We start from the raw sequence: 17,906 nt of genomic DNA on the forward strand, positions 1-17,906 counted from the left end.
TTGCCTGTCCCGTTTGGCTCTTTTGCATCAGAATTGTTGTCTAAAGGCAAAGAAAGATGCCCAACGGATTTACTTTACCAAACTGACCATCCCAGCCTTGCCGTAATGGTCCATTTGATTCACCTTTTATTGTTTATTTTATTTTCACTTGCTGAATACGGGACAGACTTGACTGGGTGAAAGAAGGGGAGAAAGAAAGAGGGAAAGAGAAACAGCTGAGAAGAGGGACGGAGGAGAAGGGCAAAAAACAAAAACCAACAGAATGAGCAACAAAAAAAAAAAATGCATATATCAATCACCTGCTGAGAAAGAAAAAAGAAAACAAGCAGAAGAGAACAAGAGTAATAGAATAAACAACATCACAATGATATATGGGAATATGACAGTAAATACTAAATGTTAAACATTATTGTGCAGCACATAAGATCAACAGAACACAGTGTGCTTTGAGGTAGGAGCCAAAAAGGGTGTAGTTTGTGGGTGTGATCACCCGTGTGTACACCTGTGAGCATGGACGCGCTTGTTTTTTTAAAAGGTTCCTTCATGTAATGATCTGCTAGAGGGTGTGGGGGGGCCACAGCCCCGTCCTCCAGGGCATGAAGCAGGTATGGAGGAGATCAAAACTCCAGACATCCAGAGGCCCCCAGAACACAAGAGACCAAGGAAGACCAACAGAGGGGCAGCCGCGCCACTGTCCCAGCAAGAGCTGAGGAGAGTCCCAGATGAGGGCTCACTCAGCAGCCGCGGAGCAGAAGCCAGGGGGAGTTGCAGTGACGCGCCCGTGAGCTCCGCCGGCAGCCAGCTGTGGCTGAGTGACCGAGCCCCAGGCCGAGAGGCCGGGGGCACCCCACCTCCGAAGTGGCCCGAGCGAGCCCCAGGCTCCAGGCCCCGATAAGCGGCCGCCAAGGAGTGAGCCGGTGTGTACCTGGACGCCCACCCCCGGACACAAAAAACCACCAACGCACTGATGTCTGAGGGAGTCCGCCACTGGCAAGGGAAGTGGTGGTGGGGGGAGATAGGCCTCCAAACCTTGGAGGGCCTAAGATGTCCCCAGAGAGGTGGCGCCTGACACCCAACCTGACATATAGACACAGACATACAGGCACACACATATACAAACATCCATTCCCACCCTCATGCTCTCATATGCACTTACTCCACACTCAACCAACGTGGAGACAGACATAAAGACACGCTGTACACACGATCACACTCCCCAAGTGTACTCTACAAACCGGGTCTAGGTACCCTTGCCCCTGGAGGGGGAACTGCACCCAGACCCAGGTGGTGTTACCCTTTTCCCTGCGGTGGGGAGAGGCAGACCGCCCCGACTCCGCAGCAGCAGGGAGGCCCCACACTCCAGACCGCAGTCGGACGGCCAACTCCTCCTCCTAGCCCCCCCGCTCCAGCAGGCCGCAGAGAATGGGGGTGAGAGAAGACTCCAAACCTCCCTCCACCCGCTCATTGTAGTGTTGATGCATGTGTGTTCTAAGGTGCAGACTCATTCCTGATAGGCTGAACCTTTTCACCAATTCTGTTCATAACCATTATATAAATGATTTATAGATGTGAGTTGATGTTTGATGGTCTCAGGACTATATTTTAATGTTTGTCATTTGTGTTCATTCTTTTCAGTGCGCCCCAGGGCAGCTGTGGCTACAATGTAGCTGCCATCGCCAGTGTGTGAATGTGTGTGCGAATGGGTGAATGACTGAATGTAGTGTGAAGCGCTTTGGGGTTCTTAGGGACTAGAAAAGCGCTATACAAATGCAGGCCATTTACCATTTTTTTTTTTTTTGTTCACTGACTGCTAAAAATCACAGATTCTGAAAAAGTGTTAGGGTTAAGATGAAGAGTTAGGGTTAGCTTTACTCTTCAGTGATGACTTAGACCACACGAGGTTACAGTGGAAGTAGTTTTTTAATTATTAATATATCAATCTCTTCATGTATCAAACCAACAGTCTGGAGTTTCTGATCATTTCAGTGGGCATCAGTGTGAGACTGACTTCACTCTGACCAACAGCTGCACTCAAACAGAAACACTTTAGAAGTTAGCATTGATGCTACGGCTATCTTCCAGGACAGACTCCAGTCTGAGGAGAAGACCTTGTTGGTCAGACACGAGCATGACCTTCACCTGCTGCAGCTCCAACCACTGCTCAGAGAAGGACTGCCAGCTGTGGATTTCAGTAGAAGTTTCAACTCTGCTGATCTTTCATTTCCCACTCTGAGCTCAGTAACTATGGCAACAGACAGGCATCACTGCTGAACCATGGCAACAGAAGGTTTCAGTACTAAAGATAAAAACACAAACACTGACTTCACGTTTGACATTGTTTAAAATAAATACACAAATTCAAAGGTCAAAGGTCAATCACATAAAAAATACAATTAGATGAATTAGTCGATTTTTTCTTTATCTCTCATCTTAATCCTTGAGCTCATTGGTTAATCTAATCAAAATATCAAGTTGTAAATAATGTAAATATTGTGATGTTCTCAGCTCTGAGCTGTAAACAGCTGCAGCTGACTGACTCTGTGTGTTTGCATATGTGTCCTGCCTCTCTGCTCACAGCTGTTAAGAGGCCAGTGTTGATCAGTGGCTGTCCAGGCCTTTCAGAGCCACTCACTGGTGACTCTGTAAGTTAGTGAGAGTCTGTTTATATCTCCTGTTTTATTTCATCTTTTCCAAAGTCTTTATTTGACTGAAGAAAGCGAGGAAGTGTGTCATCACTAGTCAAATACAGGTTACAGAAACTCATTCTGATCTTTTACTGTTTCTGTTAAACCCAACAGATGAAGCCGTCACAGTCATACATGATGGAAACTACAACAAAGAAACTACTCATACCTGGGTGAAGCTGGTGGATGCAATTCATTGTTCTCTGTTATTCGTCACTTTTTATAAATAACCGAATTAACAAGAATTTGATGTAAAGTGAAAGAGCACATGTGAGTGTCATAAATGTGTGTCAGAGACAGATGTGCTGATCTGCGGAAACATCCTTACTAAAACCTCAGGATGGTTTTCAGACAGAACAACAGTTAAATTGAAACACATGAAAATCACCATTTGAAGATTTTTTATTGTTTGTTTTTTTTAAATCATTACAATACTACAAGCAGTAAAACATGAGATTTGAAATCAGAGTGAAACAGAGACAGAGAGAGAACAGACTGAGGGCAGCAGCAGAGTCTCAGTGAGTCAGGTCACAAATGTGAACACTGATCTCTGCTCAGTATCTTTGAGACCAGAGGTTGGGAGTCCTTGGTGGCCTCACAGGTCACAGATCCCACCTTCATCCAGCGGTCTGCAGGGAGCCTCAGGGTGCTGCTCCAGCTGTAGAGGCCGTCATTCTGCAGCACACCAGGGCTCCTGCTCTCCTCCCCGTCACTGCTGCTTCTTCCATCCACCTTCCAGGACAGAGTCCAGTCTGAGGGGAAGCCCTTGTTGGCCAGACACATGACTGTAGCCTTCCCCTGTTTCAGCTCCTCACTGGAGGGACCCAGCACCTTCAGGGCGGGGCGGGTGTCATCTAGGAAACACCAATCAGATTAGAGGACAGGAACCACAAGTTGTTTGTCTCCGTTAAGAAGTTTCTGTCAGGTGTTTTTTTCTGCTCCACCCGTTACTCACTCACACATTGTTTCACTTCCCTTTAAGAAACCTCTCATGCATATCAGCACAGAGAGAATCATCACACAGTTTGAGCTGAAATATGTTCAAACTACACTGGAAATAAAAGCAGATGTGGAAACAAGTTTTTCTTTAAAACCATGTAAAGTCTGAATCATAGACGATTAGATATCAATCATTAAGCATTTTCGATTCAAAGGCCCATCTGACACAATAACACTTTGGATTTTACACATTTTCTAATCCCCTTTTCAAATAAGAGTTATTATTTGGAAAGTTTAGAAACTAATCGATGGATAATGAAGTTTAATATTGGTTCCAGATAAAAATTTCATTTCTCTGTGACAGAAATGTAGACAAAAAAACCATCTGCTCTGAGTCACCTTCCATCATATAACAGCAGAATAACAAATGTTAAAATTGTCATAAAAAATTAAAAATTAATCTTTCAAGCTCTCTAAGACTAATTTTAAGATCCACCTTTTTCAAATTTCATAATAAAAGCAGTTTAATTAACTTACTTCCAAATTCCAGTCTGGTTCCTCCACCGAACGTGTACCACAGTGATACAAACTCATTGAGCCGCCGTACAAAAACCTCTGACTGTAGAGAGACACGGCTCTCTGACTCTGTTAGACTGAACTAAACCTACAAGCCCTCAAAATAAAACTTTACATGGAAACTAGAAATCATCATTCATACTGTGAACTACCCCACTCTCAATTATTCACTGTAATAACCTTTCACATATAAATTTCCAAATATGACTTTTGGAGCAAAAATATTAGTAAGAAAGCTAAACATTAACATTCAACATTTTCAATTAAGGAATAAAAATTAAAAGAAAAAATGAATAAATCAGCTTTATTTTTAACTTACTTCCAACATCCAGTCTGGTTCCTCCACCGAACGTGTACCACAGTGATACAAACTCATTGAGGCGCCGTACAAAAACCTCTGACTGTAGAGAGACACGGCTCTCTGACTCTGTTAGACTGAACTAAACCTACAAGCCCTCAAAATAAAACTTTACATGGAAACTAGAAATAATCATTCATACTGTGAACTACCCCACTCTCAATTATTCACTGTAATAACCTTTCACATATAAATTTCCAAATATGACTTTTGGAGCAAAAATATTAGTAAGAAAGCTAAACATTAACATTCAACATTTTCAATTAAGGAATAAAAATTAAAAGAAAAAATGAATAAATCAGCTTTATTTTTAACTTACTTCCAACATCCAGTCTGGTTCCTCCACCGAACGTGAACCACAGTGATACAAACTCATTGAGGCGCCGTACAAAAACCTCTGACTGTAGAGAGACACGGCTCTGTGACTCTGAAACAAACAAACTCAACAAAATAATTCACTGTTGTCCAACACACTTCATGCACAGACAGTCACAACAAAAAAAGTATTATGTCTTGCAGTTGCAAATTTTCATGTATCAGTACATAAAAATTAAATTGGTCTTAAATTAGATATTGAATTACCCTACTTTTCGGACCATAAGGTGCACCGGATTATAAGGCGCATTAAGCGAAATAAAACAGTCAGATAAGTTAAACTTTACTCACCTCATTCTTCTTGCTTCCTACACATCCGTACCATTGACTCATTAATGCTGAATTCTCTCGCAGCCGCTCTATTCCCATGTTGTTGCAGTATATTAAGGACTAACCTCGTATTGTGGATGGATTATCTCAGTTGTTCTGAAGTTGGGTCCATTTACAGCATCCTGCCATGCAATTGTATTTGTCCCTAACCTTCAGGAACCCTCGTGTTAACTTTTATCCAGTGGGAAAAAAGTTAGCGTTCATCCTTCAGCTTCACTGTGTTTATGTTATGTTAAAATTAGTTGTTACATCTGGTAAAGCAGCAAAGTTGACCATTTTATTGAAGATGAAAGAATTTAGACAGTTTAAACTCTCACTGATGCCGCAGTGTTCATTTGTAGCCAGAGTTTGTAACCAGATTACTCGACATGGCTCCTGACTACAGTAGCCGTAATGCTCCAACAATCCATCAAGCAGTGCGGCTTCATAGCTTACCAAAGTCATAGTAAAACATTTTTGAGCGCCGTGTAAATAAGCACAACCAGAATTCATACATAATGTGCACCAGATTATAAGGCGCACTGTCGATTTTTGAGAAAATTAAAGGATTTTAAGTGCACCTTATAGCCTGAAAAATACTGTAAGCTAACAGTGACATTTTGTCATTATTTCTTAACACAAATTAAACCAGCATCAGTTTGTTAAACATTATGTATACAATTACTGCTTCTTGTCAGGAAGTGATCAGCTGATCAAGGCGGTTTTCAAAGAGAGACACCACCCACTTGTTTGCCGCTCAGACATTGTTCTCTTCATGTCAGGAGCTCCGAATCCTTGCCAACGTCAGTCTCCGCCTGCTTCAGCCACTGTGAGTGCTTTCCCTCTTGACTCTTTTTCTCATCCCGGCTCCGCTCGCTCTCCATCTGTAACGTCGGTTCCGAAGCTGCGCTTCGTGCACTGATCGTTACTAGAGTAACTGCGTGCCTGTTCCAACACATCGCTAGCCTTCACCGCGTTTCGGTCTAGCCAGCACGCCACACGGGCACGCCGAATTACTGTGTTTAATTCGCGCGTTTCCCCCGATCGTGACACTTCTAAAGGAATTGAGAAAGTAAGTAGCTGCCAAATGCTTTTATTCAAATGCATTTTGTATCACCAGCAAGTGTGAGCAGCTCAATAAACACAGAAGTTTGGGTTGTCTGATGATCTGGATCATTGCGGTGTTTCTTAACATAATCTAACAAGTAAAATATCAGAAGTTGTGTTTCTGAGTGAAAACATTCAAGACTTTCCAGTAGCAGACCTCCCAGAAACGTTCTGAAAGAAAGGTCAGACTGTGCAATTGAAATATCCATTCCTCTGATACCAGTTATTTATGTTCTAGAATAGATTCACATATTAAAATATTGATATTTTAGTAATTTGTGGAAAATTGATAGTTTATCATTAACAGGAAAAAGAAACTATATCATTTGGATGTCTAACTTGCAAGAAACTACTTTCTCTTCCGACTTTCATAGTCATATGTGTCGCAGTGCGTGCGCACTCACAATAATTGCTCAGCGTAAACAGAGTCATGTGGGGACGTATTTTACGTCTTTTTTACGTATTTTACAGATGCAAAGAGACGGTACTTGCAGAAAATAGCGTGCATTGGAAATGTGGAGCAGTATGAAATACGGCCGTGGAGTAGAAACCCTGAAGACCAATCGCTATTGACGTAGCTTGATATATTTTCGTACCTTGTCTGTGGCGTCAGCGTGTACAAGGTGAACCAGTTTCGCAATTATAAATCTCTGGAAGGACACATCTAAATCACCAAAGATTGGGTACAAGATTTGTGAGTATGTCGTCATTCAAAGGTAAGTCAGCTCGAGTACTGCGAGTAAAATGCATTTGATTTTCCCCCAAACATTCGAATTAGTGCAAGCATAAATTCATTCATGAGGGGGAAATTAAAGTGAGAACATGTGGAGGCTGTTAGATTGATAACATAGTGAGTTCAGTGCATTGATAGACATTGTCCTGAAGGATTTGTTTATTCTTTATGGTTAAAGAAATTCCAATGATTTATTCATATTTATTATAAATAATTCTAATTATACATCTTGCTTCCGTGTTTGAGTCCTGTGTCACTAAAAATAGATTTTATTATAGTTTTATACATTGATTAATGACCTGCAGAATCTCCTTATCATATTAGGTGTCCATAATTGTCACTTAAAGTCAAACTTTATGCTTTCTCCATCTTGAAAGTGATTACATCCTTGCATTACATGCTTTAGGTTCATGTTCTGCAGGCGGGTTTCTGAAAACCCGCCTGCAGCGGTCCATCGTGGTGAAGAGGGAGCTGAGTGTAAAAGCGAAGCTCTCAATTTACTGGTCGATCTACATCCCTACCCTCACCTATGGCCACGAGCTGTGGGTAGTGACCGAAAGAACGAGATCGCGGATACAAGCGGCAGAAATGAGCTTCCTCCGAAGGGTGGCTGGCCTCTCCCTTAGAGATAGGGTGAGAAGTTCGGCCATCCGGGAGGGGCTCAGAGTAGAGCAGCTGCTGCCCCACATCGAAAGGAGCCAGCTGAGGTGGTTCGGGAATCTGACAAGGATGCCCCCTGGGCGCCTCCTGGGTGAGGTGTTCCAGGCATGTCCCACCGGGAGGAGGCCCCGGGGCAGACCCAGGACACGCTGGAGAGATTATGTCTCTCGGCTGGCCTGGGAACGCCTTGGTGTTCCCCCGGATAAGCTGGAGGAGGTGGCTGGGGGAGAGGGAGGTCTGGGCCTCTTTGCTTAGGCTGCTGCCCCCGCGACCCGGCCCCGGATAAAGCGGATGAAGATGGATGGATGGATGGATGGGTTTCTGAAAGAGAACAGGCAGATTTAGAATATAACATGCAGCGTTCTATAGATGTACACATAAAAAAAAGAAAAATTACATGTATGTGCTAACTTTCTAAACACTTTGTTACATTTATGATAAAGTAGAGGGTGGGCCATTTATATGGATACACCGTAATAACACGGGAATGGTTGGTGATATTAAAGTCCTGTTTGTGGCACATTAGTATATGTGAGGGGGCAAACTCCTCAAGATGGGTGGTGACCATGGTGGCCATTTAGAAGTCGGCCATCTTGGATACAACTTTTGTTTTTTCAATAGGAAGAGGGCCATGTGACACATCAAATTTATTGGTAATGTCACAAGAAAAACAATATGAACATATTTAGAACTTACCGGAATGAAAATGTCTGGAGCACACCTACAGATATTTGGAGATGGAAGAGAACTGCATATCAGCTCATCTCACAGCTGCTATCCAGACTAGACGCCTTCTTTTGGTAACATCCGATACATGAGCTGCCTCATGTTGCTTCCAGGTGGGGAAAGAATGAAACCATAGCTGGTGTTATCCGAGTGCTTTCGCTCCTCTTTCGTTAGCGCTTTGTTTGGCCCAGAAACATGGTGCCTCAAACAAAAATCATGGCCACGCCCCTCTCGTGACAATTCCCTTATCCTGAATGAAAAGAAAACGGAGATTGTGGTGCTTGGCAACCATATCCCTTGGGGCCTATCAGCTCATGCCTTTGGTTCCTTTGCCACTTCTTTCTCTGACTCAGTTAGTGACCTAGGTGTCCTGCTGGATAGCTCTTTCAAATTCAACAAACAAGTGTCTTCAGTAATCAAATCTAGCTTTTACCAACTGCACCTTATTGCTAAGGCTAACCACTATGTCCCTCATAAAGATCTTGTAAAGCTCACTCATGCTTTTGTGACTTCTAGATTGGATTACTGTAACTCCCTCTACTTTGGTCTTCACTCCGCTCTCCTTCACAGACTTCAGCTTGTCCAGAATGCTGTGGCTCGCCTCCTGACTGGCACTAGAAAGCATGCCTCTATCACCCCAGTTCTTATTGAGTTGCATTGGTTACCCATAAAATATCGCATTGAATTTAAAATATTGTTGCTCACCTTTAAAATTATAAATAATTTAGCCCCTCGTTATCTTGTCGATCTTCTTAGTCTAGATGTCCCTGGACGAGCCCTCGGGTCTTCAGCCCAATTACTCCTCCAGCCTATATCTAGACTTAAATCTAGGGGTGACCGTGCTTTTGCCCTGGTTGCACCGAATCTGTGGAACAACCTTCCTATCGCTACCCGTGCGTCAGACTCCGTTTTATCTTTTAAATCCCGTTTAAAAACTCATTTATTCAACATAGCTTTTCCATCTCGTTAGCGTCCCTGTTTTATATTTGGTTCAATTTCTTATTTATGTACTTTATCTTTTAGCTATATCTGTTCTTAGTAACTTTGTTCTTATATCCCCTTTTATTGCTGTATAATTAGTGCCCTTAACCTGATGACATATGTGGTACTTTGTTAACAGTCTTTTATTTAATCATGTCTTAATTTTCCTGTTTTTATTGTAAAGCAGTTTGGTGTACCGCTGGTCTTTTAAACGTGCTATACAAATAAAGTTGCATTGTATTGCATTGTAAAACACTGGTACAGCAGCAACTGAGCTGTAGTGCCTCTTCACCTCACTGTGCAATACCTTTGTGTAATACTTTTGTAAATAGTCAATGGTGCAAATAGACCTCAATACTTGAAATGTGCAATTCACTTGTATTTTTATTTTTTATTCCTATTTATTCTATTTATCCCCTTCGTATATTTTATTTTTATTTATATTTGTCTCTGTATTTATATATGTGTGTGTGTATGTATATATATATGTATAACATTCTGTAACTGTAACTTCTGTCGGTGCTGTGCTTTTGGAAACCGAATTTCCCAGAGGAACCCACCCGAGGGCTTAATAAAGTTCTATCTTATCTTATCTTATCTTATCTTATCTTATCTTATCTTATCTTATCAGTGGCCAGGTGTGCTGACACCCTGACCCCCATCTCCTTTTAAGGTAATGTCCATTGACCATTGTCTGCCCCTCACCCTCAGTAACTCTTGCTACTGTCCTGGGGATGGGGGTTAAATGCCCCACTGCCCTGCACCCCAGTTCTTTGTTTCCCTTCCAGGACTATTTCCTATTTTGTATTCCTACATCCTATCAACAACAAAATCCTACTACGACACCCACTAATAAACTACATTCCCTATGACCTCAATACCTAATAAACAATCTATTATTTCTACAGCTCCTAAACCAGTGAAGAAATAAAGCTCCCCACAGCTAAAAAATAGATCCTTATACTGCATCTTAGGGTTAGGTTTTTTAATCTGTTATCTGTGTATCAATGCCAGAGACAAGATTTTGATCCACTAAAACTCCAAATATGTTGGAAAACAACATCATCAGATCCACCCAACTCACTGTATCAGTCAGTCAGATGATTTCCATAGAGGCACTTTGCATCAGCAGCACCATACTCCAGTGCTCTGGGAGAGTTTATAGTCCTGAGAGTTGAACACTGGATGACTGGCAGCTGTCCTTCATCACAACAGAAGCCACAGAAATCCTCCTCATCAAAAACATGACTTTGATCTGCGTCCTCATCTGGACTCTCCTCTGCTGCTGCTTCACAGGTAAAGTCCAGAGAATCAAACTCCTCTCCTCTATCAACATCTGTCCCTCTGAAATGAAGCCCACAAAACCATGAAGCTGCTTTATGTTTTTGTCTCTGTATCCTCAGAGTCCAGAGGACAGATCACAGTGACTCAGCCTGGAGCAGTGAGCTCTGCTGTGGGAGGATCTGTGAACATGGATTGTAAAATCAGTCATACTGTCATTAATTCTGACTCTGTTGAATGGTATCAACATAAACAAGGGGAACCTCCTAAACTACTCATTTACTATTCAAACCGGCGAGCATCAGGTATTTCAAGTCGTTTTACGGGCAGTGGATCAGACAAAGACTTCACTCTGACCATCAGTGGAGTCCAGGCTGAAGATGCAGCAGTTTATTACTGTAAGGGCAGACACAACATTAACAGTCAGTATTCATTCACACAGTAAAAAACAATCGTACAAAAACCTCCCTCCACAGACACGGTTCTCTGACTCTGAAGCAAACAAGCTCACCAAAATGAGCTACTGTTCTTATATTACTGCCAGATTAACTGTGAAATACACTTATATAACCAGAACAAACTTTTAAAAAGGTCTTCTAAGCTGATCTATCTAAAAAAAAGAAACTATTAACAAAAAAAAAATTTTTAGGAAAGCAAAGTTGGGGTGGGGGTTTATTGAACCCATCAACAGCAACAAAAAGAGTTAGTTACGTGCTAACAGTTGCTAACAGTTCAGATGTTCATTATCCTCTCACTGAGTTAAGATTAACCTAAAACATGCTAACTATTTATTTCTTCTAAATGCTGCTGAGAAAATATCATTGTCACGTGTATATTGGAATAGTTTTAACAACTACATTACTCCTTATTAGTAAGATAATAATGCCTAATTAGCTTCCATAAGCGAACGAACTTTCAGGAAAATTGGGTAACATTACCACAAAGTTAACTCTACTGGTTTATTAGGAGGCAGGCCAGGCCATGGGGCAAGACTAAGAGTCAGAGGTGAATGACTGGGACGGAGGGGGGCTGAAAACTTTGGAGAAAAAAAAACCTTTATGAAAATGTAACAAATATAAACCTTTTTTAAGTTCTACATTTTTTATTTCCAGTGAGACAAAGATTTTACTCTGAAGACAGAATCAATAAACACACAGTCTCAATTTAAAAACAAATTCACTGTTTGTCCATTTTGTTGGCCAACATTAAGACTAATTTAAAGAACACAATTTTAAAAACACATAATCATTGAAGCTTTGCGAGTGGAGTTATTTGCAGGTGGAAATATTTACATAAAGCTGGAACTACAGTTAGTTCCATAAATATTTGGACAACCTTGGTCTAATTTTGGTTCTTTATATTACCACAATGCATTTTAATTTTAGTAATCTTAAACACTTGTTTTGTCAAATCTTACTTACAATTACACGAGAAATTAGCAGAAAATTAACTCTCTGACTTCTCCAAGAATTTGTCTTTTCCATTATTGCTGTTGTCTCAGGTTGTTGTCACGATGACGCCTCCTGTTGTTAAATGTGTTGTACTGTTACTACTTCTGCTACGTAAATGCAATTTAGATTATGACAGGTTAGTGCTGAACACTGAGACGACAGCTATTTCAACATCAGTGTAGGTCTCACAATGTTACAGAGCAGGGAAGGAAAACTGAGAATTTCACGTCTCTTTACAATAAATGAATCAGCGCTAAAGATTTTAATCAGTCACCTCACTTCCAGTGTTTCATTGTGACTTATTTCCTTTTATTTCAACCCTCAAGTCTGGGATTTCAGTTCATTTTAATGATAGAAAATCTGGCAATAATGAGCAGTCACTTTATTAACAGTCACTAAGTGCTCAAAGTGAAAAACTGAAGATCAAAAAACATCTGGAATCTAATGCAGAGTTAGACTGTTCAGGTTTTTTTTCTCTGGTCACTCATTTCTGCAGTGTTGCTGTAAAGTTACTCCCCAAGTGATCATATAGAACACAAATATAAAAATGTACATGGAGAAAAATGTCAAATGTTTCTTTTTCGCTACATTTTCTTACTTGAGGAGTTTTGCAGTTCAACAGGTTCATGCTTCCAAAGTGCTTTCACCAACACTGGCTCTTTTATGCTGCAAAAAAATTCAAATTAAATGAGAACATTTTAAACTCTGCTTGTTTCACATGTATGTATCTGTGATCATGTCTGAACCTGCAGAAGGAAACAAACCTGAAAACAGAGGTGCAGTAAGAGGCGGAGCGAGACGAGACAGACGAGATTCACCTTAAAGTTTGTGGATGACAGAGCTGCAGTCGAGACACATCTCTGTGCTTCTCTCTGAAGAAAATCCAACTGAGTTCATATTTTATTTCCCAGCATCTGACCTGAATCTGATTATTGGTGAGTACACCTGATATTTAATGTGTTTTAACCAGAATTAACAGAAAACTTCCAGCTTTCATCAAACAGGAAGTTTCATTCATTTATGCTTATTCATTTTATTGTTATTTGTAGCGAAAGTCAGTGTCACAAACTACAGTTTTTATAGCCTAAAGTCGTTTTCTTTTCGCTAGCTGAGTCTGTAAAATCTGCCAAATGTGGCAATAAATACATAAAGTTGTCACGATCAGGTGTCTGTTGAATGAAGTTTGTAGTCTGCTGATGCAAATACAGAATGCAAGAGATGGAGGTGAACATAAAGCGAGTCTTTAATACTGTTTAGTCCATCCATCTATTTGCTTAGGCTTATCCTTTTCGGGGGGGGGGGGGGGGGGGGGGGCGCTGGAGCCTATCCCAGCTGTCTCAGGGCGGGAGGCAGGGTAGAATTGAATAGAATAATCCTTTAATTGTCCCACAAGGGGAAATTTGGGTGTAACAGCAGCGAGAAAGACACATATACAAACAAACAGTACACAAGACACAGAGCAGAAACATACACAATTTTTACATATTTACATGAAGGACAATGGTTACCAAAAACTGAGTACTGTACTGTAATAAAATTAAAATACAGATAAGAGGCAAACCCTGGTTATAGTGTGAATCAGTTGATAAAATAGTGCAAGGTACAGCGCTACCCTGGACAAGTCGCCAGTCTGTCGCAGGGCTGACTACTGTTTAGTTCAAAAAAAAAAAAAACAGTCCAAAAAACACAAGAAACAAAACCCAAAACCAGGAGCTTTAAGGAATAATACTATTGGAACTTAGGGAGAGAAAACACCAGGAAACACATGCCCAACAAGGAATGATGGGAAACTGAGACAATAAACACAAAAGGTAGAGAGGTAAGAGGAAACAGGTGGAGCAGGAACAAATCAGGGATGATGAGACAAGAGAAGTAGAACACAAAATAAAGCACAGTGACAAACGACTATCAAAATAAAACAGGAAGTAACTATTGGAGACAAAAGACTCAAAGATACAAAACTGACAGACCGGACACACAGAAGAATAAGGAAACAACAAGACACTACAAAATAAAAGTTGAACCTGCTGAAAGCAGCCAAACACTGAAACAAATACTCAAAGATTAATGAACAATGAGACTGAGAACCAGAATGTTAAATAAAGACAAGAATTTAAAGTTTGTAATTGAAAACTGTGGATCCAAACCCGGGACCGTGACACAGGGACAGAACAAATCAAAACTCAAGTATATCTGCAAGCATCATCAGGGGATATGCAGCTATTTGCATTTGTTGATCTCAGTGAGGTCATGAAAACACAGGATTTGAATCATCAACCTTTGTGTCTCTGCCAGAAAAAGTGACTCACCAGGAAGAAGTCTGGTTTCATTTCTTGCCTTGCTTTTCATCAAACACATTTTGAGTAAAGAGTTTAAATTACACTATTTAATTCATTCGATGTAAAAGACCCACAGAAAAAAGAAAAAAAGTATATTTGTTGTTAACGTGTACGGGAGATATTCCCAAATGTATATTTGCTAAAATATTCTTCTGACTTCATCAGAAAGCCATAATGAGACCAGAGGAGCTCCTAAACACCCTGGAAGATTTAACAGACGATGAGTTTGAAGGCTTTAAGTGGCGCCTGCAGCAGGGAGAAGTCCTTGCCAGTCGACCAACTATCAAAAAGAGCCGACTGCAGACGGCAAAAAGACGGGACACCGTGGACCTGATGGTGCACACCTACACTCTTCCTGGAGCTGTGGAGGTGACCAGGAAGGTTTTAGAAAGAATCTGCAGGAATGATCTGCTGCAGAGTTTGTCTGCCAGCTCAGAGCAACAAGCCGCCGTACCAGGAGAGGTTCCCTGTGACGTCTGCACTGGAAGCAAACTGAAGGCCCTGAAGTCCTGCATGGTGTGTCTGACCTCCTATTGTGAGGCGCACCTGGAGCCTCATCTGACAGCTTCACGTCTGAGAAGACATCATCTGGTAGAGCCCTTGGAGAACCTGGAAGGCAGGATGTGTATGAAGCACGATAAACCTCTGGAGCTGTTCTGTAAGACTGACCAGACATGTGTCTGCACGCTCTGCTCTGTTTTCAAACACAAGACTCATGAGTTTGTTCCTCTGAGAGAAGAATATGAGGGAAAGAAGGCAGAGCTGTGGAAGACAGAGGCTAAAATTCAGCTGATGATCCAGAAGAGACAACTGAAGATTCAGGAGATCAAAAAGTCAGTAAAGATGAGTAAAGATTCTGCAGACAGAGAGAAAGCAGAAGGTTTTCAGGTGTTCACTGCTCTGCAGGAGTCTGCTGAGAGAGGAATGAAGAAGCTCACGAAGGAGATCGAAGGCAAACAGAAGACAACAGAGAAACAGGCTGAAGGTTTCATCAAGGACCTGGAACAAGAAATCTCTGAGCTGAAGAAGACAAGCTTTCAGATGGAGCAGCTCTCACACTCTGAAGACCACCTACACGTCCTCCAAAGCTTCTCATCCCTGAAAACTGTTCTACCCACAAAGGACTGGACAGAGATCAGAGTTCATCCACCTTCATATGAGGGAACTGTGGTTAGAGCTGTGGCTCAGCTGGAGGAGAAACTCAGGAAATGCATGAAGAAGAAGCTGCTTGAGGCTGAGCTGGAGAGGGTCCAGCAGTATGCAGTGGATGTGACTCTTGATCCTGATACAGCAAGTTCGAGACTCATCCTATCTGATGATGGAAAACAGGTGCATTGTGGTGATGTGAGGAAGAATCTTCCAGACACCCCACAGAGATTCTCTCCATGTCCTAATGTTTTAGGAAAGCAGAGTTTATCATCAGGCAGATTTTATTTCGAGGTTCAGGTTAAAGGAAAGACTGCCTGGGATTTAGGAGTGGCCAGCGAGTTGGTCAACAGGAAGGGAAAAATCACGCTGACTCCTCAGGATGGTTTCTGGAGTTTAGGCTTGAGGAATAGAAATGAGTACAGAGCTTTTGCTAGCCCTTCAGTCCGTCTCTGTCTTCAGTCTGGTCCTGAGAAGGTGGGGGTGTTTGTGGATTATGAGGAGGGTCTGGTCTCTTTTTATGATGTGGATACTGCAACTCTTATCTACTCCTTTACTAGCTGCTCCTTCATTCAGAAACTCCACCCATACTTCAGTCCCTGTCTCAATGATGGTGGTGAAAACTCAGCACCTCTAATCAACTGTCCTGTCAATCAAATCGAGTAAATCAACAGATTTTATTTGATGATCTGATTGATTTTTATTGAAGGGAACCAATGAACATGTTTAGTGTAAATACTCTACAGTTTCCATGTTTTCTATAGAATCTGAATATTGTGGCCTCTGATTTATGCTTTTGTTTGACTCTCGTGGGATTTGAAGGAAACAGAAGCAAAAAAAATGAATCAGGAAATTTTCCCACTAAGTGATTATAAAATATCAGAGAATGAATCTCAGAAAGCTTCATTTAAGAATAAATGAACAGTGACCTTGTAACTGTTAACAAAATGAAACATTACACTTTTTGGTCTTTTGAAATTGATATTTGAGCCTGGACTGTTTCAAACACTGAAAGTCAGATATCTTTACACTGTGTGTTGATTTGTTACTGTTTAATATTTTCTTAACCTCTTGTAAAGAAAAGATAACTGTTGTATATAAATAATAGTGACAAATACTGCACAAAACTACTGCTTATTTATGGCACAGTCTCCATCACTATAACAACTCAGTTCGTTTCAATGCAGAAATCTTTCTTCTGTGAGTAAACAGCGCCATCATGTGTTGTACAAACATGACAAGAACACTTATTATTCAAATGTATTATGGAAGGAGATGTTTAGAAATTTCCAATTTCAAGATTTTATTTTAAATTGTCTAATAGAGTTTAAAAGTGATGCTAGAGGTAATGATTTAATAGCTAATCAGTACACCATATCAAAGAGTGGTTGAAAATGTAATTTTTATTTGTTTTCTGCAAACCAGAAACTTTTGCATGTGTAATTTTTTAATGCATTTTATTAAAAAGACTGTCACTTAATCTCGCTGGTACATATTGATTGATATTCTTTCAGTGCTTACAGCTGTGTATAGTAATTTTCCCATTCATTTGTGATTGTCTACTCAGATTTGACCATTTTATCTATGAATAAATAAGTTTTCTGCTCTATGATGCAAGTTAGACCCTCTCTATTTTATACTTTTTTTGTGTGTATTAGCTTTTTTTAATTTAATACATTTGAAAACTGACCATATGGTATCATAAATATATTGATGGATGATTTTGTACATGTCTAGATTAGAAAAATCTAACATAAGATACTATTAAACTTTTTAATAAGTCAAAGCAAATTAAACAAAAATAAAATACATTTTTAAAAAAGTGTTACCTGCTTAAACTTGCTGCCTTTTTTAGCCGTACAATGGAGATAAAACTAAACAGGGCATTATACCTCTGCTCCACAGGCTGTGACATCACCTCAAACAGATGTGGCAGGTCATCTCATCACCTTCAAATAACCACAGCAGGTCATGACGTCTGACCACCAAGAATGCTGATGCTACAATCTGGGCTAGCTCCTGATATCATGCAGTGCCTCATATTAGAAACTTGGTGGTTTGAAAGTTGAGTAAACTGTGTAATGGTGACATCTTCTGGTCCAGTAATATCTTCGCCCATGATTAGAGAATTTTTTCAATGTGGCTGCAATTTGATGGGAAATAAAGCCATAGATGCCCCAGCCTGAGTGATGAATATTTAACTCATGTCTTGGTAGCTTATGTGATCCATGGGTTGCCTCT

At 40.8% G+C, this 17,906-nt stretch overlaps 1 protein-coding gene and 1 gene segment (V, D, J or C); one reads left to right on the forward strand and one right to left on the reverse strand.

Moving 5' to 3' along the window:
• Positions 1-3,128: 3,128 nt before the first annotated feature.
• LOC147303283 (Ig kappa-b4 chain C region-like) lies at positions 3,129-4,186 on the reverse strand. The segment is given in 2 exon segments: positions 3,129-3,538; positions 4,161-4,186. A coding segment is annotated over 1 exon segment (255 nt).
• An 8,812-nt stretch (positions 4,187-12,998) lies between these two features.
• LOC147303284 (E3 ubiquitin-protein ligase TRIM21-like) lies at positions 12,999-17,263 on the forward strand. Its single transcript, XM_086280550.1, has 2 exons — positions 12,999-13,115; positions 14,685-17,263. The coding sequence occupies exon 2, from the start codon at positions 14,694-14,696 to the stop codon at positions 16,329-16,331; it is 1,638 nt and encodes a 545-aa protein (XP_086136676.1). The 5' UTR covers positions 12,999-13,115; positions 14,685-14,693; the 3' UTR covers positions 16,332-17,263.
• Positions 17,264-17,906: the final 643 nt, after the last annotated feature.

The sequence above is a fragment of the Aulonocara sp. 'chitande type north' Nkhata Bay genome, linkage group LG22 (assembly GCF_057382095.1).
Source record: "Aulonocara sp. 'chitande type north' Nkhata Bay isolate Kocher_YH1m ecotype deep benthic linkage group LG22, A_spYH_male_GT1.1, whole genome shotgun sequence".
Taxonomy (NCBI): domain Eukaryota; kingdom Metazoa; phylum Chordata; class Actinopteri; order Cichliformes; family Cichlidae; genus Aulonocara; species Aulonocara sp. 'chitande type north' Nkhata Bay.

What these genes read in the sequence shown, in the direction of transcription:
- LOC147303284 (XM_086280550.1), top strand. Translation starts at nt 14,694, where the DNA reads ATGAGACCAGAGGAGCTCCTAAACACCCTGGAAGATTTAACAGACGAT.